Source organism: Myotis myotis, unplaced genomic scaffold, assembly GCF_014108235.1.
Source record: "Myotis myotis isolate mMyoMyo1 unplaced genomic scaffold, mMyoMyo1.p scaffold_m19_p_2, whole genome shotgun sequence".
In the NCBI taxonomy this organism is placed as follows: Eukaryota; Metazoa; Chordata; class Mammalia; order Chiroptera; family Vespertilionidae; genus Myotis; species Myotis myotis.
In genome coordinates this window covers 34,544,194-34,567,334 of record NW_023416324.1, presented here as the reverse complement: position 1 = coordinate 34,567,334, position 23,141 = coordinate 34,544,194, and the positions used below count along the sequence as shown (strand labels likewise).

The window sequence follows — 23,141 nt, the reverse complement described above, 5'->3', positions numbered from 1 at the left end:
CGAATAGCGATATTAAAATATTTCTTTTACTTAATTTCTTTTCAATGTGCGTGAATCCATGCACTGGGCCACTAGTATATTATAGCACTGTAAATGCAAGAATAAGTGACTCAGAAAGGAAAACTTTTCATTACATCATATCACAGTTATTTAAGAAAACAGAAAACAAAAACTAATGAACTATCCACAAGCCATGTAAAGGCTCTTACTTGAAGCTGAAGAGTATGCCGAAGAATTGTTTCTTCTAAGGCATGGATCCACTTCTCTCGTTCATCAGCATCACGAGCTGAAATAAATGATTATAAAAATTAAAATATTAATTTCTACAATATAGCTCTATAATATTGAAAGTAAAATTTTAAACCATGATGCTAATAAGAGAAGGTTATTAGTTGTGCATTTCCTTAATAGAGTCACCCTTCTATCCTTTCTGAATATGCAATCTACTCGCAGCAATTTATAACAAAGAGAATAACTGTGTTCAATAATAGCCAAGCTTACCTTACCACTGAGAACTAGAAAAGCTGGAATAATTATTTAAAATCAACTGGCTGAAGCTATCAGAAAAAAAAGCAAGGTAGTAAAGAATTAACAGGGCAAGATCTAGGAGAAGACAAACATCCAGAAGATAAGCCTGGTATTTAGGGCCACTATTCTGCTAGAAGAATTGTAAATTCCATGAGAGGTTTTGTGATTAAGCAATTATTCAAAAGCTTTGTCAGTATGTGTGGGCAGGTGGTATATAAGAACCCCTATGTACTTCCCATTCAATTGTCCTGTGAACCTAAAATTGCTCTAAAAACAAAGTCTATTTAAAAATAAAAATATAGGGGGGATAAATAGTGATGGACAGAGAGTTGACTTGGGGTGGTGAACACACAATTCAGTATCCAGATGATGTGTAATGGAATTGTGCACCTGAAACCTGCATAATTTTGGTTAACCAATGTCACCCCAACAAACTCAATAAAAAGGAAAATTAAATAAATAAATAAATAAATAAATAAATAAATAACCTCAAAGAGCTTTCTCACCCCTCTACCACAAGTGGATTCAATGAGAAGATGCCCATCTACCAGGAAACACATCCTCACTAGACACTGAATCTGCAGGCACCTTGATCTTGGAGTTCCTATCCTCTAGAACTGTGAGAAATAAATTTCTGTTGTTTATAAACTAAACAAACAAGTAAACAGCCTTGTAAGGCCAAAAGTTGGAGACCTTGGCCCACCAACTTTGAGGACTTCCATGTTTTGACTGAGACCTCAAAGGGTTGCACCTTGAGATTAAGAATAAAACAGGCCGGCTGCAGACTGAAGGGTCCCGGGTTCAATTGCAGTTAGGGGCACATGCCCAGGTGTCGGGCTCGATCCCCAGCAGGGGGAGTGCAGGAGGCAGCCAATCAATGATTCTCTCTCATCATTGATGTTTCTATCTTTCTCTCCCTCTCCCTTCCTCTCTGAAATCAATAAAAAAATATTTTTTAAAAAAGAAGAAGAAAACAGCCTGGGTGACTCAGCTGATTAGAGCATCCTCCAATGCACTGGAAGGTTGCGGGTTTGATTCCTGGTCAAGGGCTCGTATCAGGGTTGTGGGTTAGATCCCTGGCTGGCACATGCAGGAGGCAACCAACTGATGACACATTAATGTTTCTCTCTCTCTCTCTCTCTCTCTCTCACTCTCTCTCTCTCTCTCCCCCTCCCTCCCTCCCTCTCCTCCCTCCCTCCCCTCCTTCCTTCCTTCCTCTCACTCTCTGTCTCTCTCTGGCCCCGTTCCTCCCTCCCTTCCACTCTCTCTAGAAACCAATGCAAAAAATGTCCTTGGATGAGAATTAACAAAAATAAAATAAATAAAACTTATAAATAAAAGTAAATAATAAAGTAATTAAAATCAGAGAAATGAGCTGGGGAGAAGGAGTAGGGGGAATTAGTGTTTAACTGGTATAGAGTTTCAGTGTCATGAGATAAAGTTCTAGAGATTGCTGCAGCATAGCGAATATACTTAACACTACTGAATTTAAAAATAGTTCAGTTGGTAATTTTAATGTTATGTGTTTTTTATAATAATTTAAAAATTGGAGGCTTGGACAAAATTGTCCCTTCCAGCTGAAAATTCAATATTCTAATATCCTGACTAACCTAGCCTACTTTTTCCCATTCTCCCCTGAGCCAGTAAACAAACCTCTACCCTACTGGATCTACGAGGGAAATATCTTTGGGTATATGAAGTACTAATAAAGTTTGTTTATTCAATCATAATAAGTTATCTGTTCATCTATCCTATCTAATAAAAGAGAAACATGGTAATTAGCCATACCTCTGCTACCCTTCCCATTGGCTAATTAGGGCGATATGCAAATTAACTGCCAGCCAAGATGGCGGCCGGCAGCCAGGCAGCTTGAAACTAACATGAGGCTTGCTTGCTTCAGTGATGGAGGAAGCCAACATTCCCCGCCTGCTGCTGCTGGCCTCTGAGCTTGCAGTTTGAAACATTGTTACAAATATAGAAGCTAAACAAAACCCCAGAAACCTGCTTTCAGCCAGCCGGGATCTCAGAGCTGGAGTTGAAACAGTGCTTCAATTATAGAACCCAAACAAACCAGATACCTGCTTTCAGCAGCCGAGGCCTCAGAGCTGGAGCCAAGCCTCAGAGCTAAAGCTGGCCCAGAATAAAATAAAAAAAAAAGAAAAAAAGGAGCGGTTGGGAGCTTCAGTTACCCGCCAGCCTGAAAACAGCCCTCAGCCCCTCACCCAGACTGGCCAGGCACCCCAGTGAGGACCCCCACCCTGAAGGGGGTGTGACCAGCTGCAAACAGCCATCATCCCCTCACCCAGGCTGGCCAGGCACCCAAGCAGGACCCCCACCCTGATCCAGGACACCCTTCAGAGCAAACCAGCAGGCCCCCACCCGTGCACCAGGCCTCTATCCTATATAGTAAAAGGGTAATATGCCTCCTAGCACCGGGATCAGCGGAGCCACGAGGCCTCCCGGCACCGGGATCAGCGTGACAGGGGCAGCGCCCAAACCCCCTGATCGCCCTGCGGCTCTGTGTGTGACAGGGGGCGGGGCCACAACCTTCCTATCCGCCCTGCTCTGTTCGTGACAGGGGAAGGCGCCCCAACACCCTGATCAGCCCTGCTCTGTGCCTGATAGGGGGGAGCTCCCCAACCCCCTGATCGCCCTGCGGCTCTGTGTGTGACAGGGTGTGGCACCCCAACCCCCTGCTCTGAACCCAAAAGCGGCTGCACCTAGGGATTGGGCCTGCCCTCTGCCACCCGGGAGCAGGCCTAAGCCAGCAGGTAGTTATCTCCCGAGGGGTCCCAGACTGTGAGAGGGCACAAGTGGGGCTGAGGGATACCCCCCCCCCCGGGCCAGTGCACAAATTTTTGTGCACTGGGCCTCTAGTATATATATAAAAGCCTAAGCAACCATTACCATGGAACAAGAGAATGACCGGTTGACCAGTCGCTATGACATGCACTGACCACCTGGGGGCAGATGCTCAATGCAGGAGATGCCCCCTGGTGGTTAGTGCACTCCCACAGACAACCTCCCACGGCCCTGCCCCCTGGCTAGCCCCTTAATCGGCCAACCTCCCGTGGCCCCTCCACCCTGCCGATCGCCCCACCCCATAGGCCCCGATCAGGGGTCCAGCTGGCCAACTTCCCGGGCCCGCCCCCCCCCCCCCCCAGCCAGCTGGCCCCCAACAGGCCTCAATCACCAGCCAGGCCGAGGGACCCCACCTGTGCACAAATTCGTGCACGGGCCTCTAGTATGAGAAATAAAAATACAGTAATGATATATACCATTTACAAACCACCTACTCTCTAGAAGAAATATTAAAGCTATATTACTTTTGAACAAATCCCTGCTAAAAGGGCCCAATTTAATTAGTTAAAAAAAACATGTCAATAGTATATTATGTTCCATAAAGACAGGTTAATAACTCTTCCTGCCTCTTTTTATAAAGTTTACACATTCAATTTATCTCTAGAATTCACATCTCTAGCACCTACCTCTCCTCTTACATTTTCAAGTTCTCTTTCCATTCTCTGTGCCATTAGGTTCCAAATTTTGTTTGGCTGTGATCCACATAAATGCAATTTATAGCTCACAAATACATGTAATGTGTACATATACATATATGTATACACACTGATATTTCCCTTCTGTTATATTTTACTACTTTAAAAGTGCTGATCCTGGCCCACCAAATAGGATTCACAATCCACTAAAGAAGTGCTACGCAGTATGAAAAACAATGGGCTACTTCAATGTCCTACAAAGCTATTGCTTTTCAGTATCTCTCAGTATAAAGGCTAAGAAGGTTGGCTCTGATGCCTAGCTTTGTCCTTATCCATTCTCATCTATAATCTGAGGATGATAATATTACCTATGGGGATAATGACAGTACCAAGATCTTATAAGATCGTTGTGGGGTTTAAATGAGATAATTAATCCCTACAATATTTACCACAGTGACTGGCATACACTAAAATATCAATATATTATTATCCCACACAGCCTTAAGAGAAAATAAGTTCTATTAATAAATCTAATAAATGATTAGCCAGAGAAAATGAGTAGGGAAGGCATTACTGCTAAATTCTAATTTCTAATAATATCTGGCTTATATGAAAGCAATATAAGTGTACAGAAGAAAAAACAATATCCATCCAGTATGTAAAATACTTAACATTTTCAGGATTCTATTCACATATTCTATATTACACATATTTGAAGCTGACTTTAAGACAAGTTTCCAAAACTACACCTTGCCATTCCTGATCCACTGGTTAGGAATCTGTTCTCTTAGTAACATTTTCTCCTCCTTTTAGACACACAACTATTATGAATAAATTACGGTTTGCAAAAATAAGTGGTTATTTGTCTTTTTTTTGTAAAAGGAGTAAAAATTAGCCTGTATAATCAGGAAAGCCTCCTTTTCTTTGAAAGTTCTTGTGAAATGAAAACATTATGCAAAAACAGTATTTACAAGGTTAAATGCTGAGTAACTACTCAAAATCTATGCAGCCTCAATATGCATCAGGTATTATGTTGGAGGTCTGAGTAATGATAAGATAGACCATAATCTCAAGTAATTTAGTCTCCTAAAAAGTACAATCACTTGGTTGGGTGGCACCCTGTTTAGTAAGGGATTGTCTTCACCCATTCTAATAGCCTCTAGTATCTGCTTATTAGAATCCTATTCATTCTTCTGGGCTATGCTAACATGTCACCTTATTCATGCATGTTGCTCATGATAAGAGGATCTGCCCTGTCCTTTCTTAAATTTATTCAAATATTCAAATATTTCAATACTCAGTTAACATGTAAATACATGCCATATGCCAGGCACTGTCGCAAGCATGTCAAGCGGGCCACATGCCTACTTTATTTAAACGAGGCATGCAGCCTGTCCGCCACAAGTTTGACATGCTTGGTCTAATGCATTAGAGGTAAAATGTTGAGCAATAGTTTATAGGTCTAGTCCAGCCATAATTAGGGTCCAAATCTATCTTTCCTATCATAATTCCCAACATAGTCCTCCATGAACCACTACATTTCAGTTACATTAAACTTACTACTCAGATGACTCAAGTTCCCAACCTTTGCTCAAGGTGTTCCTTCAGCTAAAATGCCTGAGTCTTGTTTCTGTGTAAATAAGAAAAGCTAACTATTGAGCACTTAATTTGTGTCAGCACAGTCTGACACGTCTAAACATTTAACATGTATTAACTAATTAAGTCATCACAACCAGTATGAGATAGGTATTATTATTATTATTATCATTATTATTACTAGAGGCCCAGTGCACAAAATTTGTGCACTGGTAGGGTCCCTAGCTGCTGTGGGCTGCTGGTTGGGTACTCCTTACCTTCCCCCGGCCGGCCCCACCCCCTGGTCGAACTCCCAGACAAATCCCAGTTGAGGGGACAATTTGCATACTATGCTTTTATTATATAGGATTATTATCCAGATGATAAAAACAGAAAAGTTTAGTACTTTGCAATGACATTGTACCTAGAAAGCAGCAAATATAAATGGAGTGCCAAGGCTTCAAGCAATCCTAGAACTGTTAATAACCCTCATCCCATGCACTTATTCTAGACAAAGTCCTTCTTACAAGATAACAATATAAACCTTTTCACACACTTTGGAGACATATGAAATAGAGAGAACAAGAGCCAAAATTTCTAGTCAGAAAACTTGGGTTCAAGTCCCAGTTACACTTTTGTGTGACCTCAGGAGGGCAGTACTTAATACCTCTGAGTTGTATGCACAAATTTAAAAAAGAATGAATATCACCAACTAACTCAAAGGTCTACTGTGAAAATCAGGTGGAATAAGATACGTAACACTGGGTGAGGTCAAGGGTCCTTAGGACTAAATTATTTTCATGATAATACTAAGACACTCCCTTCATTTTTTCACTGTGTTGACATCTGCACTGATGGTGCAAGAGCAATGGAGGTAGAAACAGCGGGCATCTTAGCATAAATAGAGGCTATGGCACCAAAGATCCATCCAAAGTGCCAGGCAAACCATGGATTTTAACCTAATAGGGTATTTTCATATATAAATTTCACTGTTATAGTTACAGATTCTACACTGTAACTAATCTGTAAGAAACTATCACTTGTTGAGTTTTGCTTAAGTATCAGAGAATAATACAATTATCTGAAAAGGCTATTAAAATACTCCTCCCTTTTGTAACTATATATCTGCATGAAACTATAATTTCTTTATATACTTCAACTAAAACAACATAGCACAAAAGACTGAATGCAAGAAACAGTATGAGAATCCAGCTGTCTTCTATTAAACCAAACATTTAAAAGGTTTACAAAAATGTTAAAAGATGTCATTCTTCTGTGTGTGTGTGTTTTTTTTTCCCTGTGTGTTGCTTGCTTGCTTGTTTGGGAAAATGATTATTTCCTCATAAGATGTTATTAGCATAATTAGTTTGTTATTGACATATTAAGTCAAGATAGGGGAAACTTTTTTTCTGCCAAGGGCCATTTGGATATTTATAACATCATTCACTTAATATTATTCACTTAATATAAATGTATGTTGCTATGAAAAAACTCCTAGATTTATTGAATTTCCAGACCCACCTACGGTTGCCTTGGCAGGGACAGACCAAATGATTTCACAGGCCTTATACATCCCAGACATTCCCCACCCCTGTTTTAAGTTAATAAATAAATAATTTTTTAATCCCTGTTTTCATTTTTAACCTGGTAAATACCAGGTTTAACTCGTTAAACAAAAGCTCTTTGGAGTCCTCAATAAATTTGGAAAGGGGTCCTGAGACGAAAAAGTTTGAGAACCACTGATATATATTATATGTGACATCTTATTTGATTACTTATTGATTGCCTCCTCTACTAGAATGAAAGCTTCTAGAAATCAGAAGATTGTTAGTCTTATTCGTCGTTGTATCTCTAGCACTTAGCAAAGCACCTTGCATGTTTTATAGATAGTCATTATATATTTGTGAGGGGGTACATGATGGGTAGCTAGAGGGATGCTGAATAAAAACCTTCCATTTAGATAATTAAGTGGTTGGAAGTGCCGTTGACTATAATTTGTAACCAGTTTGGACAGCATGAGTGATTAGAGGGTGTTTTTGTTCTTTTTAATCCTCCCCTGACATGCTTTTGTTGATTTTAGAGAGAGAAAAACATCAATGTGAGAGCAAAACATCGATCAGTTGCCTCTTCCATTCGCCCCAACTGGGGATCAAACCTGTGACCTTGTGGTGTGCTGGATGATGCTCCAACCAACTGAGCCACACCAGCCATGGCAGAGGGTATTTTTAAAAGAAGGTAATAAAGAGGTGTGGAGAGAGAAAAACCAATTCATAGGACTCTAAATCTAAAGTAATCTAAACCAATGTTTTGATGTTCAGAGGATTTAAGAGCCATAGTTTAAATAGACTGCTTATCATAATTAGAAGAGTGATGACATCACATTAGAGAAAGAATGATCTATGCACTTTATTATACTATCAATACATCTATAACACTATAATGCTCTTTTTTTTTTCTTTTTTTTTTTTTTTTACCTTTTTTTTACCTTCCCTGGCTCAGCTGCGTATTCCCTGAGGTCTGGGATGGAATCTGATGCACAATTTCTTAACTCTCAAAGCTTGGCATGTTCTTAGCAACTAACTGAAACTCGTAATCACCAGATAAATGATAATTTGTCATCTCTTCAAATGATGAGACCTCCTGACCAGCATATACTAAAAACTGATCCCCAACCCATCATATTCCCCATATTCATTTCTCCTCTATACTTACCCCCCCCCCCACACACACACATACACTTTTAAATATACAGTCTGCTGTCACTGGAATCTTTATTTGCTTTATTTATTGATATATCCCAAGCTCCTAGAATCATGCCAGGCAAACAAGTGCTCAGTAAATATTTGTTGAATGAGAAATACTGATCCGTTGATTTCATTATTCAGTTATGGTTCCATTTTTATATTTGGAATTTAAAAATAGGTTGGATTTCCTAAGAAATCATTGTTTTTGCTTTTAGTATGTCTTAAAGCTGCCATAACAGCCCCCTCAAAGATTTATGAATAGTTTTAGCTGAAGTCTCCAAAATGTTGAGTAAATATTGACAAAAGTGTTTCTCCCCCACAACTTCCACTTTGACTATCTGAAGCAATACTGAGCTTCTCTTGGACAGAGTCAGCAATTCATTGGGCAACTGGTATCTTTGATTCAGTCAAAGCAGACAATGAAAATCAGATGTAGATTAATGGGTTCTTTTCAAGTCATTCTACAATCACAAATTTCTAAATCAACTTATTTCTAATCAATGAAAATCCTCACCAAATTTGTATGTAAATGTATCCTAATAATTTTAGTTTCTGCAGAAGATGTTTCCTAATTACTTTAACTCCATGTTTTGGTAAAGGCGCCACTATTCCTTAATCTTGAATTTAAGAAAAATTAGGATTTCAGTTTGCAATCTTTAGGACCTACAATACTGACAAAGGGTAGAAATAGTATGGGGAATAGGATGATTTTAGAGAACTCACCCAGACATCAATAAAAAGGGCAATTTGGCAGAACAGAGACCAGAAAAGGGAAAGAAGGATACATACAGCCCTGGCCAAGTAGCTCAGTTGGCTATAGGGTCATCCTGATATGCCAAGGTTGTGAGTTTGCCATCCCCTCCGCCCCCCACCCGCCCCACACCCAGTCAGGGTACATATAAGAATCAACCAGTAAATGCATAAATAAGTGGAATAAGAAATAGGTCGGTTTCTCTCGCGTGCGCTCGTGCTCTCTCTCTCTCTCTCTCTCTCTCTCTCTCTCTCTCTCTCTCCTCCACCCCCCTCTTCCTCCCCTCTTCTTCTCTCTCTCAAATCAATTTTTTAAAAAGATACATATAGAAACTGTGAAAGTATAATGATCTGGACTATGTCAGTGACTTAGCAGATAGAGAAAAGGTAATGTAATGGACATTGTGACTCATTTGATGTAGAGACAATGTAAGGGATGCAGATGTAGGGAAAGAGAAGGCTTCAAATTTGATAAACTGGGTAAGCAGAAGTGCTACTCCACAACATAGAGAATACGGGAGGAAAAACAGATTGGGAGTGGGTGGTTGAAAAACTATAGTTTGAGTTTAAAGAGACTCAAATTCAATTCTGCAATTTGGCAAACCTGATCTCCTGAAGAACCTTATTATAAAAGGTTTTACTGAGTTTATTAAAAAACAGCATTCAAATATATGTTGCTAGAAATTACTCCCTTTTCCAGGAGAAGCCAACAGGTAGAACACATCGTTAATGTATTTCTGGGGAAGGGGAGGGAGAGAGGGATGGAAGTAGGTAATTTTAAGAAGCTGAAGCCATGTCTCAGTTCAAGAGGAGAACTATAGAACTTCAAAAACACTTTAGCTGATTACCAAGGTTTAGGGTTGTTCAGAAAGGAAGAATGACGTTGCAGAATCACTCAACTTTTGAATTAAGCAATGAAAGGAAAAAGAGAATAAATTAAAACATGTGAGAAAATTCAGGAAGAAAACTAAAGCAGGGCAACTAAAATATATATTTGTGTGTGTGTGTGTGTGTGTGTGTGTGTGTGTGTGTGTGTGTGTGTTTAAGAAAAGAGAATTCTCTACTTTATTTTCTTATCTACCTCCCAGGCAAACAAGGCCAAAATAGATGTGGCCTAACATGACAGAATCATATTAATAAGAAATTATAATGATCTATCTATGTTACTTCAAATAAAATGCTTAGAGAGTTTCTGAACATAGATTCCTAAAAGGACTTGTTCACAGTATGTAAGATGTTATTCCTTACATAGTGAAGGTAGAGAAATCCTTTAGACTTTAAAAAAAGTATTAAGTATATCTTCAGGGTATAAAGTACAGTAGAGGCACTTCGGCATTATAACCTTACAATATTCACAGTAAACAACCTTTCTGAAGGCCTCACTCTTTGTCCTCAGTAGATCTTCAAGGAATTCTGAGAGAGAGAGCATTAACTCCTTGCTTCTTTCTCTATATTTAGCTGTAAGCCCTTAATATAATATCTTCACCTTTCTTTAGGAAAGCATATATTTCCAGACCAAGACTGCAGTATAAACTCAAACATAACCTCAGTAAATTCCACAAGCTTTAACTCTATCTTATAAAACAGCCTAAATCAAGTAAAATGTCATTGATTCAGCCCTCCCTACAATGTAGGACTCATATTTGTAATAATTTATACCAGAGCACTATGCTGAAACCAATTCCCTAAGTACAAAGTGTAAATAACATTAAAACATTCTTAATGAAAATCATGCTAAAAATATTACAACAATGTTAGTTTAGTTCTAGTGTCTATAATAACGCTAGAAAATTGCATCTCTTTCCAGATTGCCTATAACTCAGATTTGCTTCCCTCTGTCTACCATGAACTAACCTGTCTATATTACTAACACTCAACTATACATTACACTTATAGCATGACCTTGATTTATCTCATTACCTAAAAGTGTAGATTCCTAAAAGGAAAGGACTTAATTTGTCCACGTTCCAAAGTTCTGCAAGATGGCTCAAAAGTTCACTTCAAATAGTCATTTTCTATACTCCTAGTCTTTCCATTAAAAAATCAGAGTATACCTTGTGCAAGTCAGTTATTATTCTGTTTTTTGTTTTAAATACTCACCTGAGGATATTTTCTCCAATTATTTCCAGAGAGAAGGGAAGGAAAGGGAATATGGGGGGAAAGGGGAGAGAGAGAAAGAGAAACATTGACAAGACAGAGAAAGAGAGAGAGAGAAAGAGAGAGAGAGAGAGAGAGAGAGAGAGAGAGAGAGAGAGAGAGAGAGAGAGAAAGAGAGAGATCAATTGGCTGCCTCCTGCACATGCCCCCGGAATCTGCAATTGAGGTACATGCCCATGACCAGGAATTAAACCCCTACCATTTGGTCTGCATGCTGATACTCTAACCACTGAGCCCCAAGCCAGGGCAGTTACTATTTTTTGAGCCCTGCTATTTGCCAGGCATCATGTTAAGTATTTAAATGCAATCTCTGTAATCTTACAACAATTCTAGAAGTCAGTATTGCCATTCTCATTTTACTGGTGACCCCCTGCTCCACAATTAGGCTTCTTAGGTAGACAGGACTTCCTCTGCAATGGAGGAATAAAATTGAGAAGATATGCTGGTTTGTTTTCCTTGACAACTTAGGTGTGCTTTCTCAGCAGACATATTAAAAGAACTCTGCAGCCTTGGCCGGGTAGCTCAGTTGGTTGGAGCGTCTCAGATACAACAAAAGGTTGCATGTTTGATTCTGGGTTAGGGCACATACCAAGATTGCGAGTTCGATCCCCAGTGGAGGAACATACAGGAGGCAACCAATTGGTGTTTCTCTCTCCCTAAAATCCGTTTTTAAAAAAGAACTCTACATTCAGAACAGGAATAAAATTAAATGGGAGGGGAGAGAAACATTGATTGGCTGCCCCCCACCCCGCCTGCAAGTGCCCCCACCAGGGATCAAACCCACAACCCAGGCATGTGCCCCCACCAGGAATTGAACCAGTAACCCTTCAGTGCATGCAATGACGCCCCAACCAACTGAGCCACACTGGCCAGGGAAGGTTAACAGTACATATTTGACTGTCTGTCCTTTAAATCCCTACAAGGAACATTCCTGGGCCAGTCTTCCAAGCCTCCCTCACACTTAGTAACAGATTGCTCACCTCATGCTACATGCTATGACTCAATACCAGTCTCTTCTGACCAATGTCCCAATTCCCTTGCCTCCACTGGGTCCCTGCCAAGTGACAACTATCAACATGGATACACTGAGCACAGGAGAAAGTGTGACAACCAAACCACAGAATAGCATGAAAACATTAACTACTAAAAGAATAAGAAGTGTGCTGTACTGTTTAGAAGAAAACAGCAGTGAAGCTAGATTTGCAAAGAGGCTAAGATACCAGTGTGACTGATATCAGTGTGAAAAAAGAAGTCAGTGTGACTAAAGGTTAACAAGGGACAAAAACATGAACAAGTATCACCATGCAATGAAAATAGCATGGGTTTGAATCCAGGCTTGGCCACTTCTTCTTTTTTTTTTTTAATATATTTTATTTATTTATTTATTAAATATATTTTATTGATTTTTTACAGAGAGGAAGGGAGAGGGATAGAGAGTTAGAAACATCAATGAGAGAGAAACATTGATCAACTGCCTCCTGCACACCCCGAACTGGGGATGTGCCCACAACCAAGGTACATGCCCTTGACCGGAATCGAACCTGGAATCCTTCAGTCTGCAGGCCGACAGTCTATCCACTGAGCCAAACTGGTTAGGGCTTGGCCACTTCTTATGCATGTTACCTTGGGTTAAAAACTCCTCCCTACCTCAGTTTTATCTATTAAAACAGAAATAAAAATACCTATCTCATAAGATATGTGGGGTACATATAAGGATTAGGTGCCTAACACACTAATAGCACCTTCAATAAGTGTTCGCTTCCTCTTCATCCTACTTCCTTCTTCTATTCATCAGATGCTCCCTTCTGATGAATAATGACCTCTCCAGAAAGATTTCCAATCATATATATATATATATATATATATATATATATATCCCATTCACACCCATCCCCACTCAACTTATATCACCCATATGCAAGGGCTCAAATCAAATCTCTTTTATATGATCCTCTGATTCCCCCCACTAGGCAGTCACCCAAAGCAGTAGTCCTCATTAAAGCCAGCAACACAACGAAGAGGCATCTGCTTTATAGATTATCTGAATTCGAATTCTTTTTTTCCTGGGTCCTCCAAATTTAATATTAAGAAAATGTAATAATGAAACACAACTTTGATTTACATACTGGACCAATGTGTTCCAATTGTGGAACACATTGACTAAAGCATCATGATCATGAGGATAAATGTTCACAGACTGAACATAGAATTAATGATGGAGGCTGAAAAGACAAAGATTATGTTGGCCAAACTGAGCATTTTCTTAGAGAACTCACCAGCTAATCAGCTGTCTAAAAGTAAAAATAAGGGGGAGTGCAATCTAGGCATTACCAGAAGATAGAGCTTTAACTCGGGTATATTTAGCCTGGCTGGGATCAGAGAACTACTTGAAATTGAACAACCAGGAAGACTCCTCTAGAATAATGATTTTCAAAATGTGAGATCCTTGAGGATAGGCACTTTGTTTCGCTCACTACTTTATACTCAGAAACTAACCTAATGACTGGCAAAAATAAGCAATTAAATATTTATTGGCAATAGGAAGGAAGGGAAGGAGGGAGGGAGGGAGGGAGAAGTGAAGTGAAGGAAGAAAACAAATGTGATAAAAAAAAGTACACCTTTTTCATCAATGGGACACTCAGACTTTGGCCCGTAAGAGTTTGGTTCATTGTCTATATATTAATTTTTTAAGGAAAAGTAATAAAATGTATGAATACATCTTATGAATAAATATTACATCTAAAAGGCACACAGTCTACCTTCATGAATATTTTCAAGTATACATTATACTCTAAAGTAGAGAGGTACTTTTCTTTATATATGTTAATTTACTCTTCACACTAACATCCATCAAGAAATGTGCTTCCAAATTGGGTAAAAAGATTACTTAACAATATATATTAGCAATTTCTCAGATGGCAGGGTAAATGAATGAGTCTAAGACTATTCTCTATTCTCTTTCAAAAAGGATATGTGAAAAAAATGATTAGCATACACACCAACAATAACAAAAATAGGCAAAGAAATGAACAAGTCATCAAACGAGAAAAAAGCACATTAAATACATTTTTGAAGAGGAGGGGCATTGGGTTGGCATCCTTTCAAAATTAAAATACTAAGTGCCTAGGAGGGGTGTGAAGCAGAGGAGAGTAGAAATCAACAATCTCTCTTGAAAGCAACTGGGGAGGACTGTTTCAGAAATATTATTTTTTTAAAAATAACCTGTATAACACAGATGAATGGTTAAATATAATTATTCATCAAATGAAATATTATGAAACTATTAAAAATCTTAGCACATTTAGTGTTATGGGGAAATGTTGATGACAATGTTTTAAATTGAAAATCTGAAAACTTTATTTAAATAAAATGGCTCAATTATTAAAAATACACACACACAACTGATGGATCAGAAAGAAATCCACAAACATGTTACAAATAATTATCTTTAGGTAGCAGGATTTGAGTGATTATTAGTATTATCTTTACTAGTATAATACTCTGTATTTTCTCAAATTCTACTAAGCAGGTACTAATTTTTCTACTTAGAAATTATAGAGAAGGGAATGGTAGGATAAAAACATAAATTACTAATAAAAAACATAAAATTAAAAATCCACTCTAATCCTAGCTACTCACTAAGCCAAAAAGTCCATACTTGGTTAAACTTGGGAAAATTATAATTTCAAATGTTCAGGGAGCAAGTTAGGAAGAAGAAAGACATACTAGTGATAATCAATACTCCTACAATACAACATACCCCAATATATGAATTCAGTGGCATTTCCCCACTTAACACCTACTGAAATTATAGCAGCTATTTAGAGATTTAGTTATAGCTAATTATACTTCCCTTACATGAAGTTTAAATGGTTATTTTATTTTTATTTAAGGAGAAGTTATCACATAAATATCAAAAAAAAAAAACTGCAGAGGGAAAATTTTTTAAGTCAATAATCAACATAAGATAATGGAATCTTTTTAACTAATGATAATGCTGAAATGGTTGTTTTTAAAGCAGAAGACACAAGCAAGCAACCATGGGTTAGTCTAATGACGTACTGCCTATTGTTCTAAATGATTAATGATGCAGATGTGCCATGCTGAGTTGATTCATGTTAATGCAGTAGGGCAATGCTGCCCTAATATACTTGATCAATATAACCTTTCTGAATTAAATACTTTCCTTCACCACTGCCTGATTTGTAGTAATTCTACATTTTAATAAATGAGCAAGCTCTAATGGACTGAGTTGAAAAGGTCAGCTATCAGACCAACCCAAGATGCCCTCCAATAAGACTTCTACAGTTCCTGGAGAGTCTTTTAATTTAAACATTTTTTAATGCTTAAAATGTTGTATTTTGTGTTATGCAACTTGTATTGATTTAAAAGTATATCAAATAAATTTGCAAACAAATTTCATACTTGAAATCATTTTGGAGAACATACTGCTTAAATGATGTCTTCAGTCAAGTCCTTTGAAAGTGAAGGTAAGAACTAATCGCATACTTATCCTTAATTTTCATCTTTAAAAAATTTAGATTTTTCACACAACAGGTTTGCTTAAAGGCAACACACCCTTTCTAGACAGATAAGGACATAGTATTAGACAATCTCAGATCAAGGCCAGGTCACTTGACTCTCTGTGTCTCACTTCTGTCATATATAAATTGGAAGTAATTCCATCTAATATGTAAGTTGTTACGAGAGTACAGTGGAATAATATCTTGATGTAGACCAATGGTTCTCAAACTTTAGAGTGCATCAGAAATACTAAAGAGGGCCCATTCCCAAAGTTTCTGAGTCAGCAAGTCTGGGTTAGAGATTCTTTCTAACAAGTTCCCAGGTGATGCTGATCCTACTGGGTTGGGACCACACTTCAAAGATACGGATCTAGGCAGATCTGGGCAATAATCCACTAATCCTGGGTGCTTTGCTTCTCTGAACCTCAGTTTCTCTGTTCTAACACTAGAAATAAAACCACCTCGTTGTGGAGTCTAAACTGGAGATTTAACACATCCATACTCAAACTCCCATTCACACACCAAAAATCTGTACTTCTGGCTTCACTTGAAAAACTTGACAATCTGGCAACATTGGACAAGCATTACCGAAAACCCAAACTGTCTGGAACTAAGTAGCAGCTGCCTTTTCAAACAGGGCATGGGCTCTCCAAATTGCTAGAGTCTTTATTCAGCTTTAATCTTCACTCATGTACTAGCCCTTAGGCATTCAAATTTTCAACTTCTGGTTCACCTACCAGCAATATCCTGACAACCACAAAGCTCCTCTCCAACCCAGATTCAGATCCAATTGCCATCACCATCTACATTTGTGTGTCCCACAGACACCTCACACATAAGAGGTCCCTCACCACCTCTGTTCTCCTGGATTTTCTATTTCAGATGTTGACAGCATCCAAATAGTAAGCCAACACAAAATGGTCATGTTTACTACTCTCATTCTCTCACCTCCAATTTCCAAGCGATCACTAGTTGATATAGATTTACCTCCTAAAACTCTCAAGTCTATTTCCTCTTCTCCTGTTCCATTACCACTGCTTTCATCCATTCAGGGCCTTATTAACAATCACAGCTATTTATCTAAAACCCAGGTCTGTCTCTTTTCTGCTTAAAATCCTGCTTTATTGGCTTCTCACTGACCTCAGGATAAAAATATAACCTTTTTATATTAGTTACATCTGATGCCTCTGCGTATCTTTACAGCCTCATTTCCCCCCCCCCCCATTGTTCTAATAGTACCAAACATTCATAGTTAGTGAACACACTGGCAGGGTCATATTTCCATGCCTCTGCACATGCTACAACACCCCTCCACCTGACAAACTTCAGTTCAATCTTCAGAACTCTATCAGATAGAAGAGGTAATGAGGGAGAGAGGGGAGACAGCGCCTGGTGACAGAAAACTTTTTTTTACATTCTATACTTCTGAACAACTTGAAATTTTAAGAGCTAGTATGATTTTTAATTTTATTTTTAAAATTACTTGGAAACAAGAAAAACTCTAATATTTTGTGAAGCACTGAGTGTCTGACTCTCCATTATATTTACTGCCCTATACATATTTCTACTGCTACATCAATTTCACATTACAATTATTTCCTTACATGCTCCTTGACATCATGGTCTATGTCTTATTTACTTGTATACCCTAGGTTCTGAACACATACTACACACACAATAAATGTTTGAATTCAACAGCCAGACAATACCAAAGCTGCTTTCTACCCAATGTCTAATGAATCTATACATGCAAACAACTTTGGCTGACTGATAGGAAAAGGGATCATTTTTGCCCTCGCTCAAAAGAAAAAAGAGCCAGTTCATAAAGATAATTTAGCAAGTATTTTCTTTTTAATATTTCTTTAAAAGGATAGAATAAAGTTGTAGTTTTCAAACTTTTTTAAACCTCTAACATGCTAAAATTGCAAATTCAATTATTGCCTATTCAAAAGTGAAGATAACTTAAATTGACTTTGTTTTGAGAATTTCATGGCATCTTTTAAAAATTGGAGATATCAAGTTATCAGAACTTGGAATCATTGTAATAGCAAATTGTCCATTATTTCAAGGAAGTTTGTTTTCTTCCCGGCACCAATCTTCTTTATTATAAATAAATGATGTTTCAGGATACAGGCTATGTAGGACAGCTAGAGAATTAAACCAAAATGGAAATGAAGGGGATGGGTAACAATCTACCTACATACATTTCCATACACTTGCTCTTCTTTCTCATTACTATGGATGAACTGTCCATGCTCCTAGTCCAGTGATGGTGAACCTTTTGAGTTTGGCGTGTCAGCATTTTGAAAAACCCTAACTTAACTCTGGTGCCGTGTCACATATAGAAATTTTTTTATATTTGCAACCATAGTAAAACAAAGACTTATATTTTTGATATTTATTTTATATATTTAAATGAAGAAAATTTAACAAAGAAAAATCAACCAAAAAAATGAGTTCGCGTGTCACCTCTGACACGCGTGTCATAGGTTTGCCATCACTGTCCTAGTCAAAGGCAATGCCTCACCTCCTCTCCTGCCTTCTCAAGGACACTGATCCAACAATTCATCCCTCTCTTGCATCAATTTTTTCTTTTTATTGAATCACTGTCAGCATAAAAAGATACTATTATTCCTCTTACCTTAAAAAACAAACAAAAAACTCCCTTGTTCTCATCCCCACTCCAGCTGCTGCTGTATTTCCCACCTTCCCTTTACAGAAGAACTTGAAAACACTGTCTATATTCCTACCTTCAAACTGTTCTTCTCAAGGTCACTAATGAACTGTTAATTGTTAAATCCTGCAATAATTTTCAGCCCTCAATTTACTTGATCATCAGGAGCATCTGACACAGTTGTTGGTGCCTCTTTCCTCCTAGAAACACTTTCTCTTGGTGCCACATTCACCTGGTTTTCCTCCTCCATTTGGTTGCTTCTTTTCCATCTCTGGCTGTTCTGCCTCATCTCTGTGCCCTCTAAACAAATATTGGAGTGCTCCAGTACTCATTACTTGGGCCTTTTCTCTTTTCTCTACCTTTACTCTCAAATTCTCATGACTTTAAATGCCATCTGTATGCCAAAGGCTTCCAAATTTATTTCTCCAGCGTGAACTTTCACCCTGAACTCAGCACCTCAACTGTATACTTGACATCTCCATCTGGAAGTTTGATAGGCATCAAAAGTTTGTTTTTAAGCACGTACAAGACTAAGAGCTTGATGCTCACATCCCCTGCCAACTCTAACCCCTGCCCCCCAAACTAGTTCCTCTTGCAATCTTCACCATTTCTATTAATGACAACTCCATTGTTGTTGCTCAAGTCAAAATTTCGGTGTCAACCTAGACTCCTATCTTTCTCTCACATGTATATACAGTTCAACCTTCAAAATTAATATAACATGCAACTATTACTTAGCAATATAAAAGGAACTAACTACCAATACACACAACATGGATGAATCTTAAAAGCATTATACTGAGCTAAAATAAAGCCTGATCAAAGAGAATACATACTGTGTGATTCCATTTATGTGAAACTCTCCAAAAGAAAAATCTAATCTCTATTTAAAGTAGATCAGTAGTTGACTGGGACCAGGGGCTGGCAGTGGTGACTGACTCAAAGAATAAAGGAATCTTGTGGATGATAGAAATGTTCTGAATCTTGATTGTGCTAGCAGTTACATGGGCAAATAAATTTGTCAATACTCATTGAACGGTATAATGTTTATATTTTACTAGAGGCCTGATGCACGAAATTCGTGCAAGGGGCTCAGCCCTTGCAGCCATGGCGGCTTGCCTTGGCCCTTGCAGACTTTCATCCAGAAGGTCGTCTGGAAGGATGTCCGAAGGTCGTTCAGCTGTCTGGTCTAATTAGCATATTACCCTTTTATTATTATAGATTGTATGTTAATACCTCAATAAAGTTGATTAAACATACATATACAATTCGACATCTTCTCACTACCTCCCCTTTCCCAAGGCTACCATGAAAGCCACCATCATCTCTCTTCTGGACTACAAAAGCCTCCTAATTAGTTTCTCTGCTTCTGTCCTTGCCTCCTGCATTTTTTTCTCAACACAGTGGCCAGAGTAATCCTATATAATGAGAGAGAAACATGCAAATTAACCATTCCTCCGCTATGCTCAAGCCATGCCTACAAGCCACGCCCATCAGCAAATCCGAGTGACTATGCAAATTATCCGACAAAGATGGCGGTTAATGTGCATACGCAGGTGTCAAGCACCTCAGGAGGCGACAGTGGCTGCAGCCACGGGCTCCTGGGACCTTCGCCAGCCCCGGGAGGCGAGGCTGTAGCCATGCCTGCAGGCTACCGGGACTTTCGCCAGTCGGGGAGCTGAGGCCGCCCGCACCTAGCCACGCCCGCGGGCTCCTGGGACCTTGTGGGCAGAGAACAGGAGGTTTGGAGGACATGGCAGAGCAGGAGACTGCTGGACATAGAGCAGAGCGAGAGGGCGGCTGGAGGGCGCAGCTCACTCTGTCACCCCAGCTTCCTCATCACAGCTGTGGAAACTGACAGCAAGGAGGAGGAAGTCCCACCCCCACAGAATCAGCCAGAATCAGCCTTTGGTCAGACAGCTCTCAGCGGCCTGACAGCCGGGGCTCTCATTCACCTGCATCTCAGACCGTGACAGCAGGGAGGTGGGACTATGTCTAAAGAACAACTGTTGATACAACGTAGCTCTGCAGCCGAAAGATGCCGGTGTTATCTATAGAAAGTGTCTGCAGATCAGCATGCGTCTGATCTTGAAAGAAGGTGGTGCCTACGACAGGATGTATCTGAACACCAGCTACTGGAAAAACACCGGCGTTATCGACAGAAAATGTCTAAAGACCAATGTGCCTTTGAAGTTGAAAGAAGGCGGTGGCGCCGACAGAATATGTTGAGAGAACAGTCATCAACAAGTACTACCAATACCAGTAGGAACTGCCTTCTCAGCGAAAATGGAGTACATGAAGATGCAATCCTCAAACATAGTTGTGGTGGAATGACTGTTTGATGTAAATTTTGCCTATCATTAAATTTCTCTGATGAAAAACCATCCGATGGGAAATATACTCAATGTTATAGCAAAGGGAAAATCTGTCCAAATGATATACATTTCCCAGATTACCCGGCATATTTAAAAAGATTAATGACAAACGAAGATTCTGACAGTAAAAATTTCATGGAAAATATTCGTTCCATAAATAGTTCTTTTGCTTTTCCTTCCATGGGTGAAAATATTGCATCGCCATCAGAATACAGGCCATACTGTTTTAGAATACACGGACAAGTTTATCATCGTACTGGAACTTTACATCCTTCGGATGGTGTTTCTTGGAATTTTGCTCAACTCTATACAGTGGGGCCTTGACTTAGGAGTGTCCCGACTAACGAGTTTTTCGAGATAAGAGCTGTCTCTCGGAGGAGGGAAGATGGCGGCGGTATAGGCAGACGCGTCCCAGGTCGTGTCCCTGAGCAAATGGAGTGAGCAGCTGAAACTAGTAACATCCACCCCGAATTGGCGAAATTCCTCAGCTGGCGAGACGGTTTGCAGCCGGGAAGAGCAGAACTCTCCTGGAAAGAAACACATCAGGCCAGAAAAGAATGGACGGAAATTTACAAAGTGATGCAAAGCAAAGGACTAAATCCAAGAATACTCTATCCAGCAAGGCTATCATTCAAACTTGAAGGGGAAATAAGAAGCTTCACAGACAAAAAAAGGCTAAGGGAGTTTATCACCACCAAGCCAGCAATGCAAGGAATGCTAAAGGGACTGGTATAAAAATAAGAAATAAAAAGCTCAGAAAGAAAACAGCCACACAAAAACAGAAATGGCTACAAACAAGTACCTTTCAATAATAACTTTAAACGTAAACGGACTAAATGCTCCAAACAAAAGACATCGAGTGGCTGAATGGATAAAAAAACATGACCCATACATCTGCTGTCTACAAGAAACCCACCTCATTAGAAGGGACTCACACAGACTGAAAGTGAAAGGATGGAAAAATATCTTTCAGGCAAATGGAAAGGAAAAGAAAGCTGGGGTAGCAATACTTATATCGGACAGATTAGACCTCAAAGTGAAGGCCATAACAAGAGATAAGGAAGGCCACTTCATAATACTAAAGGGATCAATACAACAAGAAGATATAACCCTGGTAAACATATATGCACCCAATGCAGGAGCACCCAAATTCATAAAAAAACTCCTGGAAGATATCAAAGGAGAGATCGACAACAATACAATCATAGTAGGGGACTTTAATACACCACTAACAGCACTGGATAAGTCCTATAGACAAACAATCAGCAAAGATACAGCAATCCTAAATGACTCACTAGATCAGATGGACTTAATAGACATCTTCAGAACACTTCACCCCAAAGCCAGGGAATATACGTTCTTCTCAAGTGCTCATGGGACATATTCAAAAATAGACCATATATTGGGTCACAAGCAAAGTATCCCCAAATTCAAGAAAATTGAAATCATAAAAAGCGTCTTCGCAGACCACGATGGCATAATATTAGAAATAAACTACAATAAAAACAACCCAAAATACTCAAACACCTGGAAGCTGAATAGCATGCTATTAAATATTGATTGGGTTACCAATGAAATCAAAGAAGAAATTAAAAACATCCTGGAAACTAATGACAATGAAAACACAACAATCCAAAACCTATGGGACACAATGAAAGCAGTCCTGAGAGGGAAGTTTATAGCTCTACAGGCCTATCTCAAAAAACAAGAAAAAATGGTAGTAAATCATCTAACTCTACAACTCAAAGAATTAGAAAGAGAGCAACAAGAAAACCCCAGAGTGAGCAGAAGGAAGGAGATAATAAAGATTAGAGCAGAAATAAATGACATAGAGACCAAAAAAACAATACAGAAAATCAATGAAACCAAGAGCTGGTTCTTTGAAAGGATAAACAAGATTGACAAACCTCTAGCCAGACTCACCAAGAAGCAAAGAGAGAGGACCCAAATAAACAAAATCAGAAACGATAGAGGCGAAATAACAACAGACCCCACAGAAATACAAATGATTGTTAAAAAATACTATGGACAGCTCTACTCCAACAAACTAGACAACCTGGAGGAAATGGACAAATTCCTAGAAAAATACAACATTCCAAAACTCAATCAGGAAGAATCTAAAAATCTCAACAGGCCAATAACTATGGAAGAAATTGAAGCAGTCATCAAAAAGCTTCCAGCAAACAAAAGCCCAGGACCAGACGGCTTCACAGGGGAGTTTTACCAAACATTCAAGGAAGAACTAAAACCTATCCTCCTCAGACTACTACAAAAAATTCAAGAGGAAGGAACACTTCCAAGCTCATTCTATGAAGCCA

At 39.0% G+C, this 23,141-nt stretch overlaps 1 protein-coding gene across 14 annotated transcripts in view; it reads right to left on the bottom strand.

The window, feature by feature from the left end:
• Window positions 1–23,141, bottom strand: part of OSBPL9 (oxysterol binding protein like 9) — a 148,445-nt gene that overhangs the window by 71,246 nt on the left and 54,058 nt on the right. For all 14 annotated transcript variants that reach the window (XR_004974057.1, XM_036349761.1, XM_036349760.1 and 11 more), the window contains exon 4: window positions 210–286. Coding sequence is in view for 13 of the 14 variants with exons in the window: in XM_036349761.1 (XP_036205654.1) it covers window positions 210–286 (77 nt within the window). In the remaining variant the exon portion in view is untranslated. The remainder of the gene's footprint in view (window positions 1–209; window positions 287–23,141) is intronic.